Source organism: Panthera uncia (genome assembly GCF_023721935.1).
Source record: "Panthera uncia isolate 11264 chromosome B2 unlocalized genomic scaffold, Puncia_PCG_1.0 HiC_scaffold_24, whole genome shotgun sequence".
Taxonomy (NCBI): Eukaryota; Metazoa; Chordata; class Mammalia; order Carnivora; family Felidae; genus Panthera; species Panthera uncia.
The window spans coordinates 59,069,758-59,095,613 of NW_026057580.1; the positions used below are offsets into that span (position 1 = coordinate 59,069,758).

General features: G+C 35.9%; 1 protein-coding gene across 7 annotated transcripts; it reads right to left on the reverse strand.

The window, feature by feature from the left end:
* PNISR (PNN interacting serine and arginine rich protein) lies at nucleotides 1–25,010 on the reverse strand. 7 transcript variants are annotated; one of them, XM_049654033.1, is made up of 13 exons: nucleotides 24,692–24,806; nucleotides 17,475–17,554; nucleotides 15,270–15,385; nucleotides 13,601–13,789; nucleotides 11,999–12,222; nucleotides 10,334–10,505; nucleotides 8,592–8,782; nucleotides 6,235–6,372; nucleotides 4,956–5,055; nucleotides 4,160–4,213; nucleotides 2,923–3,093; nucleotides 577–1,663; nucleotides 1–336 (listed from the first exon to the last, which is right to left on the reverse strand). In XM_049654033.1, exons 3-13 carry the CDS (start codon nucleotides 15,355–15,357, stop codon nucleotides 306–308), a joined length of 2,445 nt encoding a protein of 814 aa, XP_049509990.1. In that variant the 5' UTR covers nucleotides 15,358–15,385; nucleotides 17,475–17,554; nucleotides 24,692–24,806; the 3' UTR covers nucleotides 1–305. The 7 variants fall into 7 exon arrangements, with proteins under 7 accessions (XP_049509990.1, XP_049509989.1, XP_049509992.1 ...); XM_049654032.1 differs by having other exon boundaries at nucleotides 15,270–15,389; XM_049654035.1 differs by lacking the exon at nucleotides 17,475–17,554 and having other exon boundaries at nucleotides 24,692–24,807.
* Nucleotides 25,011–25,856: the final 846 nt, after the last annotated feature.

Genomic DNA, 25,856 nt, shown 5'->3' on the forward strand with positions numbered 1-25,856 from the left:
TGAACTGAAGAGCTTTATTGACATCACAGTACATTCAAGAATAATTTTAAGAACATTACAGCTGAAAGAGAATGGCATGTTTATAGTCTTATTAAGCACTATTTTTTGAAAAAAATGTAATACAAAGAAATCCTATTAAGTAACTTGGAGCAGCATTTGGAAAAAGTACACCTATTCACAGATTAAAAAAAAAAAAAAAAGATTCTGGTTTCACCTACACAGCCACAATGTGCCTCTATAATGAGACAAGCCCTTAAAACTCATGGAATTTTTTAAACATCATGGCATCCTTGCCACATCATTCCTCAGCGTTTACGACGGGGAGGGGTTGTTGATCTGGAAAAAAAAAGGGAAAAGACAAATTTAAAAATAAAAATGTATTTTAAACTAAAGAATCTGCAATTTTTAAATAAATATTATTATATAGGATTTCTAAAGTTACTTAAGACTATGATCATTTATCAAGTACCAAACTGAGTTTATTAAAGAGAGAGAGAGAAAGGACACTTTCAACTTTGAATAAATTCAGTCAAATTTTTTTAAAAATCAGACAAAATACTTTAAAAAGTATACTACCTTGATCGGGACTTAGACTTGTGTTTGCGGCTTGCCTTCTTACCAGACCTTTGAGATTTCTCCATGGATCGCGATCGACTATGTTTAGGCTTCTTAGCCTTCTTTTCTTTGCTACTTCCTGGAGATTCAGAACTGCTCCTTCCACTAGAATCAGAGCCTGAATGTTTTTTACTATCTTTGGTAGTACTTTTCTTACTATCCTGTCTAGAATCATGTCGGATGATTTTAACAGATATAGAACCACTCCTAGAGAATGTTCTTTCGCTTTCTCGTTTCCTTTTTAACCTATCATCCTGACTACTGAACTTAAAATCTTTTTCTTCCCTTTTTTGTTTCTCTTTTCTCTTATCCTGTTCACGTTCCCTTTCTTTGTCTTTCTTTTTCCTATCTTTATCTATACTTCGGCTCCTCTCCTTTTTTCTCTCCTGTTCTTTAGCCTCACCTTTATGCTTATGACTGCTCCCACTAAGATTTCCACGTTGATCATCAATTTTACGCCTATCTCGACTCCTACTGCGACTGGACCGATTAGTTCGCCTATCCCTCGAGCGACTTCTACTTCTACGTCTCTCTCGAGAAGGACTCCGATTTCTTCGTCTTTCTCTCTCAATGCTATTTCTATTAGATCTTCTCCTATCTCTAATCTTGACTCTAGCCCTATTGCTCTCTATTTTTATTCTGCGAGAGTAACTTCTACTTCTACTCCGTCTAGCTTTAATTGTTGGAGATCTACTCCTGCTATGTCTCTTTTTCCTTTTAGGAGAAGAAGACCGAGAAGAAGAGCGACTACTACCTGAGCTAGAACTATATGAAGAGCTAGAGACAGTACTACTAGTACTACTAGTTCTGCTATTGCTACTGGAACTACCACTACTAGAACTTCCTGATCTACTCCTTCCTTGTTTCTCTTTTTCTTTATGCTCTTTTTTTGGTTCTAAAACTGACGTAGTTTCATTTGGAGTTCTTTTCTTTTCATTAACCACATCACCGTCTGCTTCTCTTGCTTCTAGTAGTGATAAACTATTTTGCTCTTTATGGATAAATTCATTCATCTCTTTTGTAACCCTTTCTGTTTGTTGCTTTTCTTCTGAAACAGAAAAAGAAAAAATACTATGAAAAGTCAAATGTATGACCAAAAAATCCCTAAACTATCAGATTTCAAGCTATCAAATGGTAACAGGAGAACAGCATTGTTTAACAGAAACAGAATACAAGCCACGTAAGTATTCAAACTTTTCTAGTGGCTACATTAAGAAAATAAAAACAGATGACCTTAATTTTAATAGTTTATTAACCCAAAATATTAAAAATATCATTTCAAATATATATACATACATATATATGTGTGTATATATATATATATATATATGTATATAAAATCTTTCAAATCTAGTCTATTTTATACCTATAGCATACTTAAACTTGGTATATTTCAAGTGTTCAATAACCACCTATAGGGTTATCTATGCTCCTGGACAATACAAGAAAAGAGTGTCAAAGTGGAAAGGTACATGTGAAGCAACTGGAAAAGATTTCCTTTTTGTCTCAAAAGGCAACTTAAAGGTTAAGTAATTGACAGGAAATTTTCGACTGCTAACTCTTAATAATTTCCTTGTCCAAGTATGATTTTTCCAAAAAATTCAAAACACTCTTTCAGTATTCCTAATACCATTATGTAAACTATAAAAAACTACAGTCATGGATAGTATTTTACATTTGAAAACTTCTATAAAGGGGCGCCTGGGTGGCTCAGTTGGTTGAGCTTCCGTCTTTGGCTCAGGTCAGGATCTTGCAGCTCGTGGGTTCGAGCCCCACGTCAGGCTCTGTGCTGACAGCTCAGAGCCTGGAGCCTGTTTCATATTCTGTCTCCCTCTCTGTCTGCCCCTCCCGGGCTCACGCTCTGTCTTTCAAAAATAAATAAATGTTTAAAAAAAAAACTTTCTGTAGAAAGTCCTCTATTTCCTTAAATATGCTAGCTACGCATTAAATATTCTAACTACAAATTACTTTTCAATAGTTTTACAAATACATTTCTGCCATTTCAAAAGTCTTCTTTTTCATTTTGAAAACTTTAGAAAGAAAAAATACATTCAATGACAACTTATAGCTATTGAAATTAATGTCTTACAAAACAAGACAAAGTTCACCTTTTACATATTTTGAATACCACGATTAATTTTAAGTTTCATAAAAACTGCAAATAAGCCAAAAACCTTAGTTTTAGTCACATCACATGTTATCTATATTCTAACCTCAAGCCTACCCTCGATATTGTTAGGTTGGTTAAAAAATAAAAAGAAATACAAATAAAACTGGACAAAAATTAAGTGAGTCTAAAAGATATACCTTCCATCTGTTTATCATGTAACAGCTGCTGTTCTTTTTCTTTTCTCCAAAAAGCTTCCTGTTTTTGCCGGATTCGGTGCCGTAACTCCTCATCATCAGTGTCAGATGACTCAGAGCCTCTGTCACTCCTCTCATCTTCACTGTCTCCTGATCCATAACCACCCAGTCCACCTGTGTACATAAAGTTCAGTCTATCATATGGAAAAATTATTCTAGACACTAAAAAATTTTTAAGGTCTGAGAAGAAAGCTAATTTTTTTTCATTGCCTTTTCTTGGAAGAATATGCTTATTCGGGGTGGGGAGGAGTATAATTCCAATTCGTAAGGGAGTTCATAGAACCCTCGTGAAAATTGACAGTATCTCATTCTTTCTGAAATATTTGTATTTCTCACCATAAAGGAACCGTGATAACAGTTCTGTTTTACTGTCCATACTAACCAACAAAACCATTTAACAGGGCACTAATAGAGCCTCACTAAAGCACAGTCAATTCAACTACCAATGATCCTGAAAATATTTCTAAAATTAATTCTTTAATTGTTCAAAGCTCAGAAATCCCAGGTAGTATGCAAAGTATTTTTTCCCTAAAGAAATTAGAATACTGTAATTCTCACTGGTACAGAAATGGTAATGTGCTAAAACTACTCCCCACCCTGAAGTGATCTAAATAGTAATTAATCATTAACAAAATCACATGGGCATTTGGCTCTACCCATTTCTGTTGATCCCCACAAAGATTAATTTGAAATGATGTGGAAAAGGCAAGTTCAAGCTTTTATATACTTGAGAATATATCATGCAAAGAGCAAATTACGAACACATCATTACTATTACACTATTGTAAGATAAACTCTTTCCTCTATGTTAAAACTCAACTTGCTACAACACAATCTAAATGAAAGTCCCCTATTAACAGCATTAGTGGATAGGTTCTTCCCTAAGGCATGTATGCAATCATTTTGAAAGTGAGCTTAAATATAATCAGGGCTAAGTAATGAACTATTACAGCTCGCCCCAATAAACTATGAATTAGTCACATTTATAATAATTCCTGTGAATGCTTTAGTCAAAAAAAAAAAAAAAAAAATAGGCAAACCTTTAGAGACCGAAATAACCCTAGAATCTAGGTTTATAAACTGAGTAGGAATAGTACAGTTTCAAAACAGAACATGTAGAGAGACATGGTAAGTGTGATTTTCCCTTTAAGGCCCTCTCACAAATAAGGAAAACACTTACCGAGTCCAGTGAGGGAAGCCAGTGCACTGGACTGTGCCAGCTGTTTTGCAGGAGCTTTGTATCACATCAACAACAGGAACAACATGTTAACACAAATAGCCACGATTTCATAGTCATGAGAGTCTATGGTATTGTTAAATCTACTACTATTGCTGCTTTTTGGGGAGAGAAGAAACATTAAAAACATAACATTCATTTTAAACCAGTAGCATGTCTGGCCTTGAAATTATAATGAAGTGAGCTGAAATTGTTTTATAATGATGAAAAATACTGACCAGTACATCAGTATTTTTATTTTTGAGGTATGGTCCCTAATTTAAATTTTGCTTTCAGTATATTTTTTAAGTGTTACCAAGAATATGGGGGGTGGGGATGGGTGAATCTCTTGCTTCTGTAAGAATTTTAAGTGGTAAACTGTGAAAACTGAAGGGTCACAATTCAATTCATTAGTGAAACTAAACTACACTAAAAGTTATACACCAAATACTATGGTATCTATAAAAAAAAAATCAGGTGAAATAAATTGAACATCAAGAATTTTCCACTATACATTTCATCAAAAAATAGCATAATTGCTCATTTGTGCTCAAGCAAGTTGGATAAAAGGAAAAATACTTCTATAGTTTTAATATGATGTCCTACAAATCTAACCTTTCCCAGAGAGTTAAAAACATGCAAGAAGAAAATATTTCAAATATCTGCTAGAATTCAGCAGGGACAACCAAAAAAAGTCCAAAATAGCCACCAAAACCAAAATATTCCCAGAAAAACAAAACCAAGAACACCCACAATATACCTTTCGTTGCTTTCCGGTGTGCATCTTTGGCTACGTAATAAATTTCTTCATCTGTGACATCCAGTAGAATTTCAGTCAGAAGCATTTTTGTCAGCAACATCTACAGAAGGATATTTTATATATTTATATATATTGTTCCTAATTTAATTATTATAGTTACTAATGCTGTTTGATATTTTCAAAAACAATTAACAGGCAAAGCCATTTTATAAAACATTTTTAAACAAGAGATCATATCATTCCAAGGAACCGAATATCTTGAAAATTACTCTAAAATACAAAAACTTTGAAAATTTCAAAATCATGAAATAAAGTATGAATTTCCCTGTATAATAAAGAAATTGAATTATAATTCTATACACAAAATATTTTTAAAAGGCCCCTATCAATAAAAGTTTCCATAGATGCTTTAAGTTGAAAGGAGGATGCCTTCATTTAATAACAGTATTAGTAAGCAGCACAACACTAGTTAAATTACCTAGGAACTTACGTTAACCCTCGGCTCAAGGTGAAATTTAAGGGGAAGGAAAAGATAGCTATTCCACTCTGTTAGATCAAGTCCTTTTTTTCTTGACTACTGAAATATAGAGTACAAGTGACTTGAAATAAAAGCTGGATTCTAGCACTAGTTTGGCTACCAGCAACTGTTTGAAATGTACACCAACTATTAGTTCTTCAGCCTCTCAGGGCTCCAGATTACTTATCTGCTAACGAAAGTACACTATATCAGCATCTTCTACACACATTCCAAAGATCACTGGTCTTTAAATAGAAGAAATGCAACATATTATATTCCCAATCTCAGAAAATGACAGTACACATTATAGATATTTAAGGCTTTAAGTCTTTCAATGAAGAAATATGTTTAACTGTACTCAACTCAGTGCTTCCTAAACTTATTTTTCTATGAAGTCTTTTAATGTTTCTAAGTATTCAAAAGACATACCTTAGAAAATAATAAATCAATAAATGCTCCCTTGGGTCTCATACAGTAAAGCACTGTTTATTTACAACACTGGTATTAGGAAACATGCTTAATAACTGCTGCATAAGCAGCGATTTCCTATTATAAATTGTAGACATTACCTAGCATCTCTATATATCAATATACATTTTGCAATTGTTTCATGAGTTCACAGTTTAAACGTTTAAAACAGTCAACTAACAGTTTAGAAATTCCAAACAAAACAAATCCTGTAACAAAATGTTCTATGTCAATTATACTTCAGTAAAAAATATTTTTTTAATCCTGTACATGGTAAGAAATTTAACATTCTACCATTTGATACTCTTTCTCTTCTTCAGTCATCTCTGGTTCACTGTGCTCTTCCTGAGGAACTGGAGATGGACTTCTGGTGACTTTTCCGCTACTTGCAGCCTCAACATTTTCAGTGTCTTCATCTTCCTCATCACTATCCTAGAAGAAGTAATAGTATGGGTAGCCCAAATTCATGCTTATAATGTAAAATCATTATCTTACACATTCTATTTTAAAACCATAAAGTCTATGAAACAGATATATAAAAATAAAATCTCTCTCTAAATTACATTACAAATGTGTACTATAGATTTCATTTAGTAGTATAAAGTGTTACCTGAAAGGAAATATGAGATTACAAGATAGCTTAGGAATATCAATTATTTTTCAAAAATTTTTAAAAGCTTATTTATTTATTTTTGAAAGCAAGAGGGAGCAAGAGAGAGAGGCAGAGAGAGAGAGACAGGGAGGGAGGGATGGGGGAGGGAGAAGGAGGGGGCAGAGACAGCGAGAGAGCAACAGCAAGAGAGAGACAGAGAGAGACAGAGACAGAGAGAGAGAGAGAGAGAGAGAGAGAGAATGAATGAATCCCAAGCAGGCTCCACACCATTTGTGCAGAGCCCAACCCAGGGCTCAATCCCACAACCTGAGCCAAAATCAAGAATCGGATGCTTAACTGACTGAGCCACCCAGGCACCCCTCAATTTTTTTTTCCTTAGTCAATTTTGACTTATTGTATAAATAACCAAAATTAATATCATACCAAGACTGACTCAATTAATATCCATTATCTATCATGGTCTTGAAATAAGTAGCTTGTAGAACTTTGGATAAATAAACCACATTTATATTATTCAATGTTACTTTCATATAGCTACAAATTTAAGCTTGTTTACCTAAAATCATGTCACTTAAAATTAAAGATCTGTATCAGTTTCCAGATCTTAGCTGGCCTTGAAACTTAGCAAAATGTGCTTTTTTGCTACAAAATGGACAGATAAGAAATGAGATGTAGGAAATGCATCATTTCCTACTTCAGATGTAGGAAATGCCAGAGTTCGTCTCTGTTTCTGGCTATAGGTTTTCAGTATCCAGATGGCACACCTTAAAAAGGGGCTTCTTCTTCAGGCAAAGAAGTATCCTAGAGTTACCCTTAAAAATCCTACTAAGTAAAACATAAGGTGATCATTGAAACACTACTATGGAAAGACTATCTGAACCAGGGGAAGAATACATGTAACACAAGCCCAAAAGCATTTGGGAGAAGGGGGAAGATAATCTCCAAACACTTTTTTTGACACCTAAACCTATCAAATCTGGAAATCCACTATGTCATGTTAAAAGTTAATAATTACATTTAAAAAAAAAAGGCAAACTATTATGACAGTCTTTTGGTTCTTATCTTCATAATACCCACAACAAAAACACATCTTTGGCATGGTGCTTTTGTGAAATACTGAAAGTATTATATAGCATTTATGAAATTTAAGCTAAACCAATGTCTACTTGAATCTAGTTACCCTGCTGTCCCCTTGTGATTTATTTCTGAAGCATAAAATGGCATTGGGAGACAGACCCGTTTCCAGAGTTGCATACCAGCCAGTACTATGGCTATCATGTCAGCTGAGAGCACATTACTGCTAAATTAAAAAATTCCTAAGCCACTCACACCATCTAACTGATGAAGGTTTAAAGATTTAACTTAATTACTTTCAGCGTGCATGTCAAAAACTATGAAAGTTATTCATCTTCTGGTATAAACATATACTTAAATAGTCAAAAAAGGCAGATTTCCTTCTCCCTTGCCATTTTAACTTAGTTTCATTTTATAATCCACCACTAGGGAATCAGCTGCGCTGCAACAAGAGAATATGGACTTGTTTCTCAAGGTAAGACGTATCTAGCAGCCTAATGAGTAATTTCTCTCTGGAAAGAATGTTTTATAAACCCACTGCCCCCTTTTTCTCCTTACTCTACCCTCAAATAACAACATCTATAAAAACATAATCCTCAGGGCACCTGGGTGGCTTGGTCGGTTAAGCATCCGACTTCGGCTCAGGTCATGATCTCACGGTCCGTGGGTTCGAGCCCCGCGTCGGGCTCTGTGCTGACAGCTCAGAGCCTGGAGCCTGTTTCTGATTCTGTGTCTCCCTCTCTCTCTGCCCCTCCCCCGCTCATGCTGTCTCTCTCTCTCTCTCTCAAAAATAAACATTAAAAAAAAATTAAAAAACAAAAACCATAATCCTCAAAATATTTACTAAAAGTAATCTCAAGAATATTATTCTAATACTTTTTTATAACTAAATTACTGGTTTATTTCAATAATTTTCACATTCAAATCACATGGGAGTTCCATGTCAAGTGACTCTAACACTTACAAATTTACTTCTCTGAGGTAAACGAGGGCCATCTCCTCCTTCAGCATCTTCTGTGGCCTTCTTTTCTTTTTTGGACAATTGTGAACGTTGTTGTTCCATTCTTTCTTTCTCCAACTTCTTCTGCTTTTCACGTTCCATTTTTTCAAGACCTTCTCGAATCCAAGCTGGAAGAGTCCTGCGTTTTACTGCATCTGTTTCACATGGAAAACAATATTTATGAGTTAGTTTAATAAAAATCATAAATGTATGAGTTCCTTATTCTTGAATTTCTACCAACTTTGTGAGTAAATGAAATAAAAGAATTCTGGTGCCATTTGAGTGCTTATAACTATCATTCTTCAGTAAGACAGTGATAAGGCAACCCAGTAACCATTATGCTTCTCTTTAAGATCATTTTTAAGAGCAGCAGTGAATACGGTCTTTTTTGTTTTTTAAAGTAGGCTCCACGCCCCACGTGGGGCTTAAACTCACAACCGCGAGATCGAGAGTCACATATTCTACCAACTGAGCCAGCCAGGCCCTTTGTGAACATTGTCTTAATGTTTATGACAAGCCAGGACACTATGAAAGCACATTAAACGATCATCTCACTTAATTCTAAAAAAAAAAAAAAAAAAAAAAAAAAAAAAAATCACTACTATTATTCAATCTCTTTTACAAATAAGAAACCTCAAGTTCAAAAAGCTTAATGATGTATTCAAAATTAAAAAGCCAGTAGTAGTGATGTGGGCTAATTCCAAGCCAAACTTTTATACTACACTGCTTCTTAAAATATAAAAACAGAGTCAAACAAAAGCACAAGTCTGTTTTTCACAATGAGAATTCATGTGAATAACTAGGATTCCGTAAGTTAAAAAAGAAGTTAGAATCTTCCTATCATGTCTACTTTGTGATAAAAAGGAAAGACTTAAATGTTATGGTATATTAAGTATTGGATTTGGATTTCTAGATACAAAGTTTAAGTTTACAACATGTCATTAGACATAAATTAGTTATACTATATTAAAAATTTAAATCTTCAAGGGCGCCTGGATGGCTCATTCGGTAGAATGTACGACTCTTGATCTCATGGTTGTGAGTTTAAGCCCCACGTTTAAGCACTAGGCGTCCAACTCCTGATTTCGGCTCAGATCACAATCTCATCTCTTAGTTGTGGGATCAAGCCCCATGTCAGGCTCCGTGCTGGGCATGGAGCCTGGTTAAGATTCTCTCCATCTCTCCCTCTCCCAGGCTCACATTCTCTCTCTCTCATAAAAAGGAAAAAAAAAAAAAGAAAAAGGAAAAAAGTTATATCTTCTGCCAAAATATTTCTGGCAAGTGAAATAACCAAAGGAAAATTAATCTGGCAGCAGCATATCAGATTAACTGAGAGTGGAAAGAGACCAGAGACAGAGAACAATTAAGAGGTTTTAAAAGGGGAACTGTTCATATACTGGCAGAATGTACCAAACTGCCAACACTGAAGAAAATATCAAAATGCAACAGCTATGATAAATTTATTATTCATCACAAAATCTGTAGTTTCAAATAATGATTTATTTTAAAAAAAATACTCAGAACTTTTCATATTTTAGACCATCAACTTTTTTGTAATGTTAAGGGTTATGACTATAAAATGATAGGATTTTAAACTATCAATTCCTAACATATCAGAAGTGTCAGAACAATTTAAGAAAACAAGACATCCTTTATACATGATCAAGAAATCATGCCAATTGTGGTCACTAAACTTAAATAGCTACCAATTTGTGGAGGCTCCTGCTTCACAGGAAGTGCAATAGGTGAACGCTGCCGATCCCTGAATGATGATGGCCTTTCTCTTCGATTCTGGGGAGGTGCTGGAGGTCCTGGAGGTCCTGGTTGCCAATAAGGAGGATGAAATCCACCTTGCGGTGGACCAAAAGCAGCCCCATGCTGAAAGAGTATTGCAGTTTATTTTTCTTCACATTAATACAATATACTCTCTGGGACACACGTGTGTTATGAACTGGGACAGTAGAAATCCATGTGTGCAGCAAATCCAAGAATTCCATGGTTCTAATATCCACCGATATTTCTGTAGCCCCAAGAACTTAGGCTTACTTTTCTTAAGAAAGATAAAGATGTTCTGCCTATGTAAATGCAAAGAGTCATCTAAAATTCAGCTAATACACTATTTTCAATAAATATAGAAAAAGATATATATATGACCTTTTATAAAATAATCCTTCTACTACCATGAAATCAAATGTCAGTTTTTGTATAACTAGAAAATACAGGATGTTTTTTTAAATCAATTCCAACTTATTTCTTATGAATTTTAGTTGTTTCTATAATCTTGCAAGAAATATTATCTATTTAAACAAAATAAAAGTTATGGAATCATTAAATTTTTTTTGCAATTTTCCTATTTTCAGAGGCTTTTCTAATAAGCCCATTGCCAACAGAACTCTGTCTTGTTAGCATGGGGTTTTATCAAGATAATGGGGTGTAAGTAGAAGCTCCCTGCCACTGCATTTCTTCAAAACCAAAACCAAACAAACACTGTCATATCTGTATACTAAGTACGAGTATACACAATAAGTATCTGAATACATATGAATGAGGATTACTGTCTCAAGGTGCATACTGTTTACAATTTATGTCCATTATTAATACAAGTAGTGAAATAATGTCTGAGTTTTTTCAAAATTTTAAATCATGATAGCTCAGTTTATAAGGTAACAACTACAATCAGTTATTTCAAAATGATTATCTAGCACTATAATTTGAGGGTGGACCCTTGGCAGAGTGATTAGAGAAAATAAAGCCCCACATAACGATACTATTTCCCATAGAGTTCTATGTCCCTAGGAATGAATTAGATGCTACAAAGGAAATTATGTACAATTTCATTAACATGTCATGTCAGAATGGAAAAAAAATGACAACACTAGAAAAAGTCATAATTCTATATAGCAGAAGGAAAAAGTCATAATTCTATATAGCAGAAGGAACTGCATTTAGGAAGATGATCTATGTTCTTCATGTATTTTATTCATGTCTTATCCATGATCTATTATTGACAAATAATGTATTCAACTACTGTGCATTTTCTAAACTTTATTCAACATTTAAATATACCATTTTGAAATTATAAATTAGAAAACAAAACATCATATAGCTATTGCACTTACACATTTTTCTTTTTATCCAAATTTTTCCCTAATGATCCTTTATATCATTCTCCTAAGCATATCAGACACCAGAAAAAAAAAAATCTAATGATTTTAATACTCAAAAATTGAGAATTTTTCTGAGACATAATATGTGCTTATCTGTACAAGACTGAAAAGTGAAACACAGATCTTAGGTACTCTTGATGAGACACTTCCAAAGAATGGATTACGTGCACATCTACAATATTAAAGCAACAAAATATCTTTCACCTGATAGTCAAACTGGTTCACTGGCCCCACTGCAAAATTATCGGGTGGTCCACCAAAGTTGTGATTGTTCTGGTTAAATATATGCCTGTTGTCAGGGGCAAATTCCCCACTGTCCTGACTGTTGCTGTCTTCGGAAGGAGGAACAATGTCCATTGGGCCTGGTGTTGGTGGCATCCATGGCTGATCTGGAGGGGGGTGTGGGGGCTGCTGATGCATTCCCCATTCTATTTAGGATTTAGGCATAAAAACATTCAACAGGGGGTTATAACAACATCACAAATTTTTAAGATCTCAAGAAAGATTTTTCAGCAAAGAAACAGATTTAAAAATTTATGACTTCTTGGGTCAAATTCCTCTTGTATATCTTAAAAATAAGCAATTAAAGTAGTAAATAATTCAAATGAACTAACTCCACTCTAATTCATATCCTAAACATATAGAAATCAAATGACCAAAATTATTTTTAATAATGTAACAAAATCCAAAGCATTTTTTTTTGTTGACTTTTTCTATTTCTGTCCAGTAACAATACCATAAAAAATAACACCTTGAGATTTTATATATAATATCTTTCTTGCATGAACACATTTATCCTCACAACATCCCTGTGAGGTAGGGAGAAATCAGGTATTATCTTTGCCAATTTCAGGAGGGAAAACTGAGGCACACAGAGGTTAATCACCTGCCCAGGTCACAAAGAAAACCAGTAGAATAAAGTTGGGGAGTAGGAATGCCAGGGTGAGTCATTTATGAACTAGAACTTGGGAACCAAAACATTTTCAAACTTGGGGAAATTTGGTGTAGCTTCAAGAAAACTAGAAATAAACTACCTCAGAGTATCAAAGATTAGAATATTCATTATTCTTTTAAAAGTGATGTTAGAGGATCACTTCCTGAGTTTTTCATTCTTACACTGAGAAACAATAAGAAGTATTAATAGGGAAAGGGAGGTTAAAACTTCATCATCAGCATACTCAAATGTAAGATTCCTCTATAAATATTTTCAAGTGACTATTCAAAATAATAACACAAGACATGGAAAACTGAATTAGCATCAAGAAATCTAAATCATACTGTGAAGTAAAAAAGCAAATGAACAAACAAAAAAATAAAACATATAAAAACTTATGGAAGATCTTCACTATCTGGAAAAAAAAAGGAAAGAAAAAGATGGGTGGATGGTAGGGGCAGAGTATATTTGACAGACTAATTTGTCACTTAGTGACACAATATTTCTTTAATTAGAGGCTAGACATGTTTTGCTCTGCCAGTGCTGCTTCTGAAAAGGCCAGAGGTTGCAACAGAGAGACATAGAATGCTCTCTTCCCTAGATGCCAAGTGAGGTTTCCAGTGTTCCCAGCCCCTGTCAGCCTAGGAATGAAGAACCAAGAAAAGAATCAAACTGAGTGCCACAATGCTAGCAGATTGAGTACAGAATAATTTTAACCACAAAATTTCAAGGTCAAATCTAAATGAAACTGCCTATTCTTTAAGGAGCATCAATTTCAAGAAGTCATAAAACTAAGCAAATTAAACAATTTATTTAATCCTCATTTTATTTTAAAAATAGTCCTAAAATCCAGATAACATGAAACAACAAACCTGGTTGCCACATTCTGTTAAAGTTTGAATCCCCTTGAAAACTCCCATGATTGTTTGGACCAGATTCCATTGTAGGCATATCTTGTCCATTTGGCATCATTCCTGGTGGTTGTTCTACCATACTTTGCTGCCCTGAAGCTTCTCTTTGAGCAATCCAAGCTTGAGCCAATGCAGCCCAGTCAATCTGACCTAACACAATTGAACACAGCAGAAGTTACCATTCAGAATGTAAGAGCTAAAAGAATAGTGCCTCTATGTAAAACTAGTATCTCAGTTATTCCTTACTAGAGTTTTTAAATATTACAGATTTTAAATATTAAATTGGTTATGGCTGAAAGGATGCTTAGAAAACAACCCACATTCAGGTTACAAAATAATAGAAGACTTCTGGAAAACAATGCCACAAAATCACTCTTAACTGGCTTCTAATATTAACTCATAAGAAATTTATCCCCTGTACCTTAGTTTATGGAGTCTTTTAAAAGTCTTCTTTCCTTCTTGTTTTGTTTTTTTTTTTTAATTACTATAAAAACAAATGATCAAACTCACGAATTTCTTCCTCAAACATATCCTATCCAGGCCCACAATGGATCCTGTAGACTTAGGATGAATACAACTATCTATCTCTGCTCATCCTCACAGTCACCCTTTAGCTAAGGCTCCCTTCTCTAGTCAAAATACATCTTCTTAGCAACTTCTTAGCCATTCTTTACTCAAAATGTATTGCCTCACTATCTTAAAGGTCCTCTTCCTTCTCCAATATCTATGCTTAACATTTTAAGATCTAATATTATTAATAAAGGAAACAAAGTAGAGTAAGACAGTTTTTCACATTGCAGGAAAGATTAAATAGGTATTCTCATACATTTTGGTGGAAACATAGGCTGGCATAAACCATGTGGAGCTGAACCTGGGCAGTGTGTATCCAAAACTTTTCAAATGAGCTGACAGTGGTATAACAAACCTAGTTCCTGGATTTTTTTTTCTTCAGAAAATAACTGGACATGTAACAATGCAATGATATGTATACAAAATTATGATAATTATTTCAAAAAGTACAAAGCTACAATCATCCAAAAGTGATTTACTAATTTATAGTACTATAATAGAATGTTATGTAGCTATTAAAAAAAGAAATAGAATCAGATTAACCCAGTAAAGGCAGGACAGTGGAAGAGGTCTTATCAATGAAGCAAAACTGGCCATGAGTTAACAACTATGAAAGCTAAGTAATAAAAAGGGGCTCCCTCACTCTTTTCCACATCCATATATGCTTGAAATATTCCATAATAAAAAGAAAAATTTAAATGATATATATAGCATACCTTCAGTTGACTATGAGCTACGTAATGAACAACAGAAGTATGCTTTACTTAAGCAACACATTTAAGGAAGATTTTCCTCTTTCTTTAGAAAAATAAGAACTAAATCAGTTTTAAAAATGTATAATCTTCATAAAGCTTTCTACTCTTTGAGGAAGTCTTCTAAAGAAAAATTCATTCCCTAATATGTATGCTATGGCAGTATTATTTATGAGACAAGATTATATTTTGGTCATAAAACGATCCAATAAACCAATTCCAATTCCATTTGCCTTAATCCCATCACCTATCTCCCACTCATCTCTATCTCCCCTTTCCCAATTTCCAAATTCAACTGATTTCCTTACTTGGATCTTGCTGGTGCTGGAACGACTGCATCCACTGTTGTTGGTTCAAGGGCCATTGCTGCCAAGGCTGTCCTCCTTGATCCCACATCCTGACTTTTTAAAATATATTTGATTTTCTATCTTCAACAAAATAAACAATTTAAAAATGAGAATCACAGTTAATTTTAAAAGCTCACACATCAGAAATTATTATATGATGATACATTTATGTTATCAGAGCTCTAAAATTCTGGTCAGTAGTTTACCAAAGGGAAGTGGAATTTTTAGATTGGCAAGCAAGAGTATAAAATTTAAATTTTTTAATTTTTTTTTTTAACATTTATTTTTGAGACAGAGAGAGAGCATGAACAGGGGAGGGTCAGAGGAAGAGGGAGACATAGAATCTGAAACAGGCTCCAGGCTCTGAGCTGTCAGCACAGAGCCTGACACGGGGCTCGAACCCACAGACCGCGAGATCATGACCTGAGCCGAAGTCAGACACTTAACCGACTGAGCCACCAAGGCGCCCCAAGAGTATAAAATTTAATGTTAATGGTGGCAAGCATGGCTCTAATCAACTCAGCTCAACAAGATGGGAAAAATATCTATTTTTTTCCCAATACAGACCTCTGGAAATACAGTTATTTATTTTAAAGATTATACGAAGGGGCGCCTGGGTGGCTTAGTTGGTTAAGTGTCTGACTCTTGGTTTCAGCTCAGGTCATGATCTCAGTCTGTAGGATCAAGCCCTGCATATGGCGCTGCACCGACAGGGGGGGCCTGCTTGGGATTCTCTCTCCCCCACTCTGCCCTCCTCCACACACCCAGACGCTCTTTCTCTCAAAAAATAAATAAATAAAACATAAAAAAATAATAAAGATTATAAGAAAAAAAGTGATTTAATCTCTTCCCAACCAAAACTCCCTAAAATGGGTAACCAAACAGCTCTAGCTGTTGAAGGAAAACTCTTCCTTATAATTAGAGCTAATGAACACAGAAGTAGAATAAATTCAGAAAATTACTATATTGCCAAATCTAATGAAACAACTGATTCAGGAAATCTGACAAGTTGATGGGAAGTCACAAATTCAAAGGTTGCTCAAATACCACCCCTACAGACTATTAGTTGCCTCTTCATGAGACACAATATTATATCTCCAAATCACTCTGAATATTTTCTCCAAAAATGTTTAATGGAGTCCAACTGAGCTTTTGGATCTAATTCTACTATAAAGAAATTAAAGGGAACAAAAGAATGACATAAACAGTATCAAAAGAAACAACTTGACAAATCCAGAAAGTCAGATAGGTCTACAAGAGCAGATTTCTTAACATTTAAATGCCATGGAAAAGAAAGGGAGAGCGCATATGTGTTAATAACTGTTAAATCTACATGATGTGCAGGGCGGGGGGTGGGGGCATCACACTAGTCTACTAGTCTACTTTTCTCTAAACTAATTTAAAAACTTTCATAATAAAAAGTTTAAAATTCCTACAAGTCTAATACAGCTGTACTTTATCCAACACTGACATACAACCCCTTTTAAGAACCATTGATATGCATGGCAAACAGGATGTGTTTCTTCATTTTTGTACCCTAAGGCTTAGCATAGAGGCATTAAATAAATTTTTACTAACTGAATTTTTCTAGAATGACCCTTTCCTCTATTCTAAAAATAAAACAATAGCAAGCCTTAGCACTGCGGGATCAAAAAAAACCTAAGAAAGCCAGATAAGAAGGAAGTAAGAGACACCCACTCAAATAGGACAACTAGCTGTTACAATTCAGTCTCTTAAAAGAGTTTGCAGCATTCACACAATGTCATATAGTTCTATCAATGTCAGATCCTGACCTTTCAAGTAAAGAACACTGTAAATTAGAAAAGATGCATTCCTTTGTTACCTTGATTTCCTTACAGTCAAGTGCACTTGACTTCTAGTCACAGAATACAGTCTATAATAATGGCATCATTAGAATATGCTAAATAGCACCACACCTGAGGCCAACAACAGACTTGAGTATCAATTCCAAGCTGCATATGCTTCTTTTTCTAATCTCTTCAGATTTTCTTTCCTCTCTCCTTTTTCCCTCTCTTTTTCAACTATACCTTTAAACATTTTAAAAGCTAAATTACTTATTAGAATCCTTTACAACTTTAATTAAAAGGTAACAAATAAATAAAGAGGAACCCCCCAGAAGAAATACCAACTGCTATTTTGACTAACCTCAGAGGTTCACCTTCTGTTTAAAATTTGGGTTGATTCAGACTACAGCTTGGAAGCATAGCAGCAAGATTACTTATGCCCTGAGGGGGGAAAAAAAAAGAGTATATGTTTACTCTTAGATTATGAAGAGTTACTAGAATTAATAAAATTCTAGAGATGCAACATAAAAGTGTGATCACCTCTAAATTAATTTGGAGCTTTTCCTCCCATTAACTTTATAATGAGAAACTACCAATTTAAAGTTAAGGGAAATAGGTACATCACAAATGACAAAGCTTTTTAAAATTTTTTCCCTTTCAAATAAGTATCTTTTTATTTACTTGAACAATTCATTAGTATAAAATAATGTCAAACAATTTAGGGATTGTCATATATGTTGAGAAAAAAGGAAACATTTGAAAAGCTCTCATTCACCTGACATTAACTTAAATGGCACAAGTAACAAAATGCATTAATTTAGGTTTTCTATAGAATTCTAAGTTTAAAATTAACACCAGCAAGGTTATTCCCATTAGATCAACAGCTTTTTAAAGTTGATAGAAAGTCAAATCTATTCACCTTTTTATCTCCCATAAGGGACATGACAGCCTTTTGCATACATCAGTCTCTAAATACCAACTGCAAAAATGAATAGTCTCTAGCTCCTTCTAATACAGCAAAGCTGTTGTATTTATGAGAACCAAAAAGCTGTTGTAAGCATGGCTTGCTGTGTTTTCCAAAGCTGTAAATGGTATATGAAAACTCAATGCACAGATTTTTCTGTCATAGGTTATAAACTCATACAATGTAGGCATCATAACTAGCTCTATATACTCACTACTAGAGTTGCAAATAGATGTGCCCTTAAACCACTTTCATGATGAAAATGATCCGTGCTGACTCCCAACCATCATTTCCAATACACAGATTTACTTCTCCAGAAATCAAAGTTGCTTTCACTTACTCATGTTTAATGGTTGTCATGAACAACTTTTCAGTTCTCCTTTTAAGGCCAGTAACCTGGATTTCAGAGCACAAGCTCTTTTCATGATGCCCACCTAAACCACTCACCAGCTGTATGAACATGGGCAAATTAACCACTGTCTAATTCTTGGTTTTCACATCTATAAAATGGAGGACATAAATAAGTGTTCACCTCATTGAGGATTAAATGAGAAACACATGAAAACTAAGCAAGGGTGCCTGGGTGGCTCAGTTGGTTAAGTGTCCGACTGGCTCAGGTCATGATCTTGCGGTTCAGGGGTTTGAGCCCTGCATCAGACTCTGCTGACAGCTCAGAGCCTGGAGCCTGCTTCAGATTGTGTCTCCCCCTCTCTCTGTCCCTCCCCACCTTGTGCTTGCTCGCTCATGCTCTCTCTCTGTCTCAAAAATAAACAAATATTAAAGAAAACTCAGCAAAGCAGTCTTCAAAAAGTAGAGCTTAATACCACCATCAACACTTTCTCAGTATCTCAGTATCATTTCCGAGAGCACTCCTCAAGTTTACAATTGGGGGCAGGCAAAGGGGTTGGCAATCAAGCCAAGCCATTTCTACTCAACTCTCTTTTTCTTCTTTGAAAGTAACCTGAGGTATCTTCGGAAAAAAATTTTTTTTCAAAAAAAATCTTCTTGTCCCTCCCTCTCACAGTATCATTGAGTGAAGCTTTAAAAAAGAAAAAAAGGAACTTCAGTTTTCCCATGCACAAAAAGTTTTTACTTGTGTATTTTCAAGAGTTTGATTTGTATTACTTGTAGCCATTTGTATTTGTTAAAACCAGCCACTTCTACTTTTACTATGTTTTCCAAAGCTTCTTGCCCCCAAAGATTTTATGGAAGCTACTATTCAAATACAGTGTTTGATACACTTAGGCTTAGAAAAATACAGAGATGTGAAATTGTGAGAAGCAGAACAGCATAAAAATACAGCAAAGAAAGTGACAATAAAAGTCAAGGAATTAAGAAGTTAGGAGGTATTTGATAAAATGCTTCAATGAAATCTGCAGTTGAAAAACTTGGCTACAGAAGATGAGTATTGAACGAGGGGGTGGGTAAAACACCAGCAATTCCACGACTTAAACCATGGATGAGTATACTCAACATGTAACCCCAGCCCCTGCAGCATGTTTGTAACAGTGAACATCTGCTTTTACTGTCACTCAAAGGGCAATGGGTGAAATACAAGAGAACCATACAGTGGACTGCTATTCAGCCATTACAATGAGTAAGATAGACTTTTATAGGCTGACATATATTGATACACAAATTATATTAAGCAGTGAAACAAATTATGTGATACAACATGAATAATGATGCTGCTTGAGGTTTTTTCTTATTAAGAATGAAATTTAGTATAGAAAATCCCTAAATTACAAAAATGCTTAAAAACTAGTAGGCTCTGGGAAGTGAAAATAGATCAGGAAATTCTGATTGTCTTATATCTGTGTTCTTTGAATTATTTTACCATAGTGTGTGTTTTTAAAAATACATATATAGATTTTTAAAAGATACAAAAAAAAAAAAAATCAAAGGAAGGTTATCAGCACAGTCCATAATGACAGCTATATACAGGCAATAAGCACTACACATGTAATAAAACTGTGAGACTTTGGGCAAATTACCTGACCTCTGTCTCATTTTCTTATGAAGGATTTGGGAGTAAATTTCTATAATCTAGTCCAAAAAGGGTTTCTCCAGTCATGAGAATAAAATTTAGAGTTACACTGAATTTTGTAAATGGACAGATTTTAAGAAAAGACTTAGTATACTCAAATATCTAATATAAACTTTTATATATGTTTCAGCATCTGGCACAATGCTTGATAAAGGGTTTCATTAATTATCTGATTAAAGAACAAGATTATAAGTGATTTGATGGCAAGGATTTAGAAACCCCACACTTTCTTCATCTTCACCATAAAATCTTCTTTACTAACTAATCAACATAACAAATGAAAAATCTAGAAAACATAAGGAATGTGAAGGCACATATGGCAATAATAAAAAAAGATGTCCTATACTTTCAGTATGGTTCAATGAAACAACACTGCCTTATACCATTAAAAATTACATTTACAGATTGGTTTAACAATGACTTGGAAAATACTGATAACTGTTAAAGATGAGTGATAAGTACACTAGAGTTCACTACACTCTACTTTTGCACTGTTTGAAGATTTCCATGATGATAACCTAAAGATGATGCGGTGTACATGTTATACAGACTTACAATGAATATTCACTGTTTTTTTTTTTTCATGGCTTGTACAAGATCTTTTGAGGGCAGAGTCTTACAATTACATGAATTCTCCATAGTGCTTTGCCCATATTAAGTTGTGAAATTACTTTACTCATTCACTGAAATTTCTTATCAAGTAAAAACACTAATATTCAAGGATGAAAAGAACATTCTAACACTGCTACTCTGATCTGATAACATCAAAAGCCAATTCCAATTTATTTGCCCTTCCTTTAGCCTTAATTTTTTTTTTTCAACGTTTTTTATTTATTTTTGGGACAGAGAGAGACAGAGCATGAACGGGGGAGGGGCAGAGAGAGAGGGAGACGCAGAATCGGAAACAGGCTCCAGGCTCCGAGCCATCAGCCCAGACAGAGCCTGACGCGGGGCTCGAACTCACGGACCGTGAGATCGTGACCTGGCTGAAGTCGGACGCTTAACCGACTGCGCCACCCAGGCGCCCCCTTTTAGCCTTAATTTTAAAGATCCTTAGGCTCAACTTCTCAGATTTGGAAAATATGATTATAGATCTCAGGCTGCAAGCCTTTCCCTTCATGGGGCTAAATTACCTGTTATTTCCTTGTCAACAATTGGGATTTAGGAAAAACAGAAAGATCAATAACAACGGTTTGCCATCAGAGCATCCAAGTTATCACATATGGCTGGAAAAATCTAGTTTATGACCATGACCAGTGTTACAGACTGAATTGTGCCCCCTTAGAAAGATTATGTTTTAGTCCTATCCTCACTTCCATAAACTATCAATGTGACCTTATCTGGAAATAGGATAGCTGCAGATGTATTCAAGATGTGAGGTCATACTGGCTTAATGTAGGTCCTAATCCAGTGACTGGTGTTTTTATTAGAGACACAGATACACACGGAGAACACCATGCGACCACAGAAACGGAGACTGAAGTGATGTGTCTATAGCCAAGGAAAGCCTAGGATTGCTGAGAGCCACTAGAAGCTAGGATGAGGCAAGGAAGGATCTTCCCCTAAAGCAGGGTTGGAGGGTTGAGGGTGGAGCGAGCAAGCAAGCATGGCCCTGTAGAAAACTTTATTTCAGACTTCCAGCCCAGAGAACTGTGAAAGAATAAATTTCTGTTGTTTTAGGTCACTCAGTTTATGATAATTTATTACAGTATCCCTAAGAAACTAATACAACCTGAAATGGCATCGTTTATCTTTTCCATTTCTTAGATAACTCTATATTAGAACACTTGTTGCTCTGAGATTCTTAAAATTACTTGTTTAAGTGACAGTCATTAATATTTGCAAAAGTCCTCTCATAAACTAACAGATGAATGAGAATGAAAATGTAGTATCTGTTTTAAAGTACTTAAGCATCAATTGCAAAATCAAAGAGATATAGAAACACATCTATCCTTTAGTGCATATGGTAAAATGTTTCTCAGATCACACACACAGTTTAGAAACCACAAAATGCAACAATCCTTTTCTCCCCTGCCACGTCACTGCATATCAGATGACTGACCTCAATGCCAAAAAGAATTCATCTGTTCAATTCAGGTTAGGTGCAAATGGCCCTAGCAGAGGCTAACCTTGTAATCATTTGAAATTTAGTAAAACAAATTTTGCTATTTGATGGGACATGCATTTTAGGATATACTGAAATGCTCTGCCACTTGCAGATAAAAAGAGGCACTCAAAAAAAATTGGAGAATTGGATAGTTTGGTTATAGGTACCAAAAAAAAAAAAAATAAAGTGAAAGAGAATAAAAGGATGGAGGCATGTCATAGTAGACAATTAAAAGAGCTCCCAATGTCCAAAACTGAAACAATCTGAGCAACAAAATAAAGTAACGATGGATTTTAAGACAACTTATGACACAAATATCTATGTGTCCACACTGATATAAACAAATGATTAAATATGCAGGGACAGGGGCGCCTGGATGGCGCAGTCGGTTAAGCGTCCGACTTCAGCCAGGTCACGATCTCGCGGTCCGTGAGTTCGAGCCCCGCGTCGGGCTCTGGGCTGATGGCTCGGAGCCTGGAGCCTGTTTCCGATTCTGTGTCTCCCTCTCTCTCTGCCCCTCCCCCGTTCATGCTCTGTCTCTCTCTGTCCCAAAAATAAATAAAAAACGTTGAAAAAAAAAATGCAGGGACAGACAAATCATTCATGCAGAAGCATTCCAACTAAATTATGTGGATACTACATCCTAAAAAGGAGGAAGAACATCGCTCTCCACTCCTCAAGTACAGATTGTGCAAAAGGACTTCCTTCCAATGAGTACAGTATGGAAAGGAGGGGATTGTTAGGGAAGAGGAACTTTACAGTGGAGAAACTTGACAAACACCACCTCAAGCAGGTGACTGAGGTGATTTTTCACATTCATATTACATACCCTTGATAGGATGTGATGAAAAAGGCACTGCTCCTCTGTAATCTTCCTTTCCAAAACCCCTAACATCAGTCTGATCATGAGAAAAACATCAAATTCCAACCGCAGGGAACTCTATTATATACCTGACCAGTGAGCCTCAAAACTGTCCAACTTACGGTACCAGTTTGCTAGGGCTGCCATACCAAAGTACCATAGACTGGGTAGCTTAAAGAACAGAAATTTATTTCCTCATCCTCCCGGAGACTAGAAATCCAAGATGGAAACGTCAGCAGGGTTGATTTATTTCGAAGGCCTCTCTCTCTGGCTTATAGTTGGCTGTCTTCTCTCTATGTCTTTATATGGTCTTCCCTCTGTGTCCTAACCTCGTCTTATAAGATCACCAGTCATAACAGATTAGGGCCTACCCTATTGACTTCACTTTACTTTTTTAAAGACCCTATTTCCACAAATGGCTATATCTGAGATACTGAGGTTAGGACTTCAATATATAAACTTTGGAGGGACACAATTCAACCTGTTACAGTCATCAAAAACTAAGAAAGCCTGAGAAACTATCACAACTAAAAGAAGGCTGAGGACACATGACAACTAAATGTCATATAGTATCCTAAATGGAATCATGAGCCAGAAAAAAACATTAGGTTAAAACTTAGGAAATACAAAGAAACTACAATAATAATAATGTTAATAATGTGTCAATATTGGTCCATTAATTCTAACAAATGCATCATACTGATGCATATTAATAATAAAGAAACTGTATAAGGCAGGAGTGTTTTTATAGGAATTCAGTACTATCTGCTCAATTTTTCTGTAAATCAAAAACTTTTAAAAAATAAAATCTGTTCATTTTTTTTAAAAAATATGGTCTCATGAACATCTCCAAAGAACCGATTTACTATTACTATCCCTACAGCTCCACGACAGTCCTACAGGTGAATCTTTACTGTTCAAATTTATTTTTATTTTTGCTTTGCGGCACTCAAGTCACACATTGCAAGTTTATTTTGCTCTTCTATAAGTTAACCACCAACAACCAAACTCTCGAGTGCTCATGATGTTCAGATGACAATAATATCCACCACAATACATCTGAAATGTTGGATACTACTCTTTCCCTCTTAGAGCTTAACACACAAAGTCCTTCGCTGGATAAAAACAAGAAAAATACAAACTAGGGAACCTAACTGGAGTTAACAGGACGCATGTGCCCTGACCGCGCCTGCGTAGTCGGAACTGCACAGCGCAAAAGGTCCAGGTCCGGGCCCCAGCCTCCTCCGCCCCCTTGCACCCCCCTCCCCATAAGGAGGTTCCCACTGCGCACGCGCAGTGCTTAACGGCCGGTCAGGAGCCCAACAATTAGTCCCTTCTGATCCGAGAGAAAACTCTCAGAGTTATAGGAAGAAGTCGTGAGTGTTCTCTTTAATAACAACATTTCCTCTTCACTGAGAGCACCGATCCAATTCACCAAATCGGGCGGACACCGCCTCTTTAAGGAGATGAGGTTCCAGCAGTCGCGCCAAGCAGCGTACGCAGCTTACGTGTTTAAGTTAATCTACCTTCGCCACGGAAACCAAGAAGGCTGTGATGGCCTGGCAAGTCCCCACGCCTAATTGTTTCCCACCACTTACCCACTCTGGTTCCGGAACCCCGTTGTCGCCACAGTTCCTGTAATACCTCTCCAAACCTTTCGATGCTTCTACTTCTTCACGAACAAGACAAGATGGCGCCTGATTGGTTGCACCCGGAAGTGAATAATAATAACATCCGCTTGTCATCTGAAGCCATGTTGTCCCCCATCCTGGTCTTTCAGCACGTGACTATACCCCGTTAATTTGTCTCGGTGCCATTTTTGTTTTGGGCAAAACCACGGGGACTTCTTAGTCAACGTCGTGCAAGTGTCTGAACATTCCTGTAGGTTACCTCTTAATTGAGCCAGGCTCAACTCATTTTCATCTTTACAGTGGGCAGACAGCCAGGAGCTTACGTGTTCAGTACAGAACGCCCTCAATTTTTTTTTTTTTTTTTTTACTTTAGCAACGGATCCTCTTTCAAGGGGCAGTATATTCTCCCAGCAACGTTTTCGCTTCGGAAAAGGGAGGCTGAATTCGCTGCGCTACTTTCACACTACGGCGGGGCGTCAGGGTCAAACTGAACCAACTACGGCGTGTTGCTCGGCCGTAGAGAGCGGCACTTCAGGCTGGCCAGGCTCTGGTCGGAAGTTCTCGAGTTCTCCAGACTTCGGTATTTACAGAACGTCTCTGAGGGTTCCGCTTCGGGCAGACCGGCCGTTAGTGAAGTGCCCAGTCTGGATGGTAGCGACTGCAGAGACCTTAACTGAACCCGCGGCGGCTGGTCTTTGTTAACCTCAAAACTTCGCGCCCCCTTCTGGCGACACTGGCTGAGCTATACGTCTCCCAGCTAGTCCCGATATTTTCCTTCTTTACCCGTGACCCTTAGGGAAAAGTGGGGCTATCCGTTTCTGCCTGTTAGTCATTTCTCTGGACTACAAGATGGCCTCCCGTAAGGATTTCTGCAATGCATTTCCTCGAATAGAATACTTTGCACGATGTTTTAATACGAACGACGTTAAAGTATCAAAAGTATCAATTTCCAGGCTAAGAGCTACAAATCACAAGGAAAACGAAAGTATTACGAAGATACAGTATTTACTTCTCAACTAAGTCTTGGAAAGTGCCTTTCTAGAGAGTAACTAGAAACTATTGCCGGACTCAAGAGTGAACCAAGTTGTTTCATTGGGAATTGTGCAAGCAAAAAAAAAAAAAAAAGCAAATT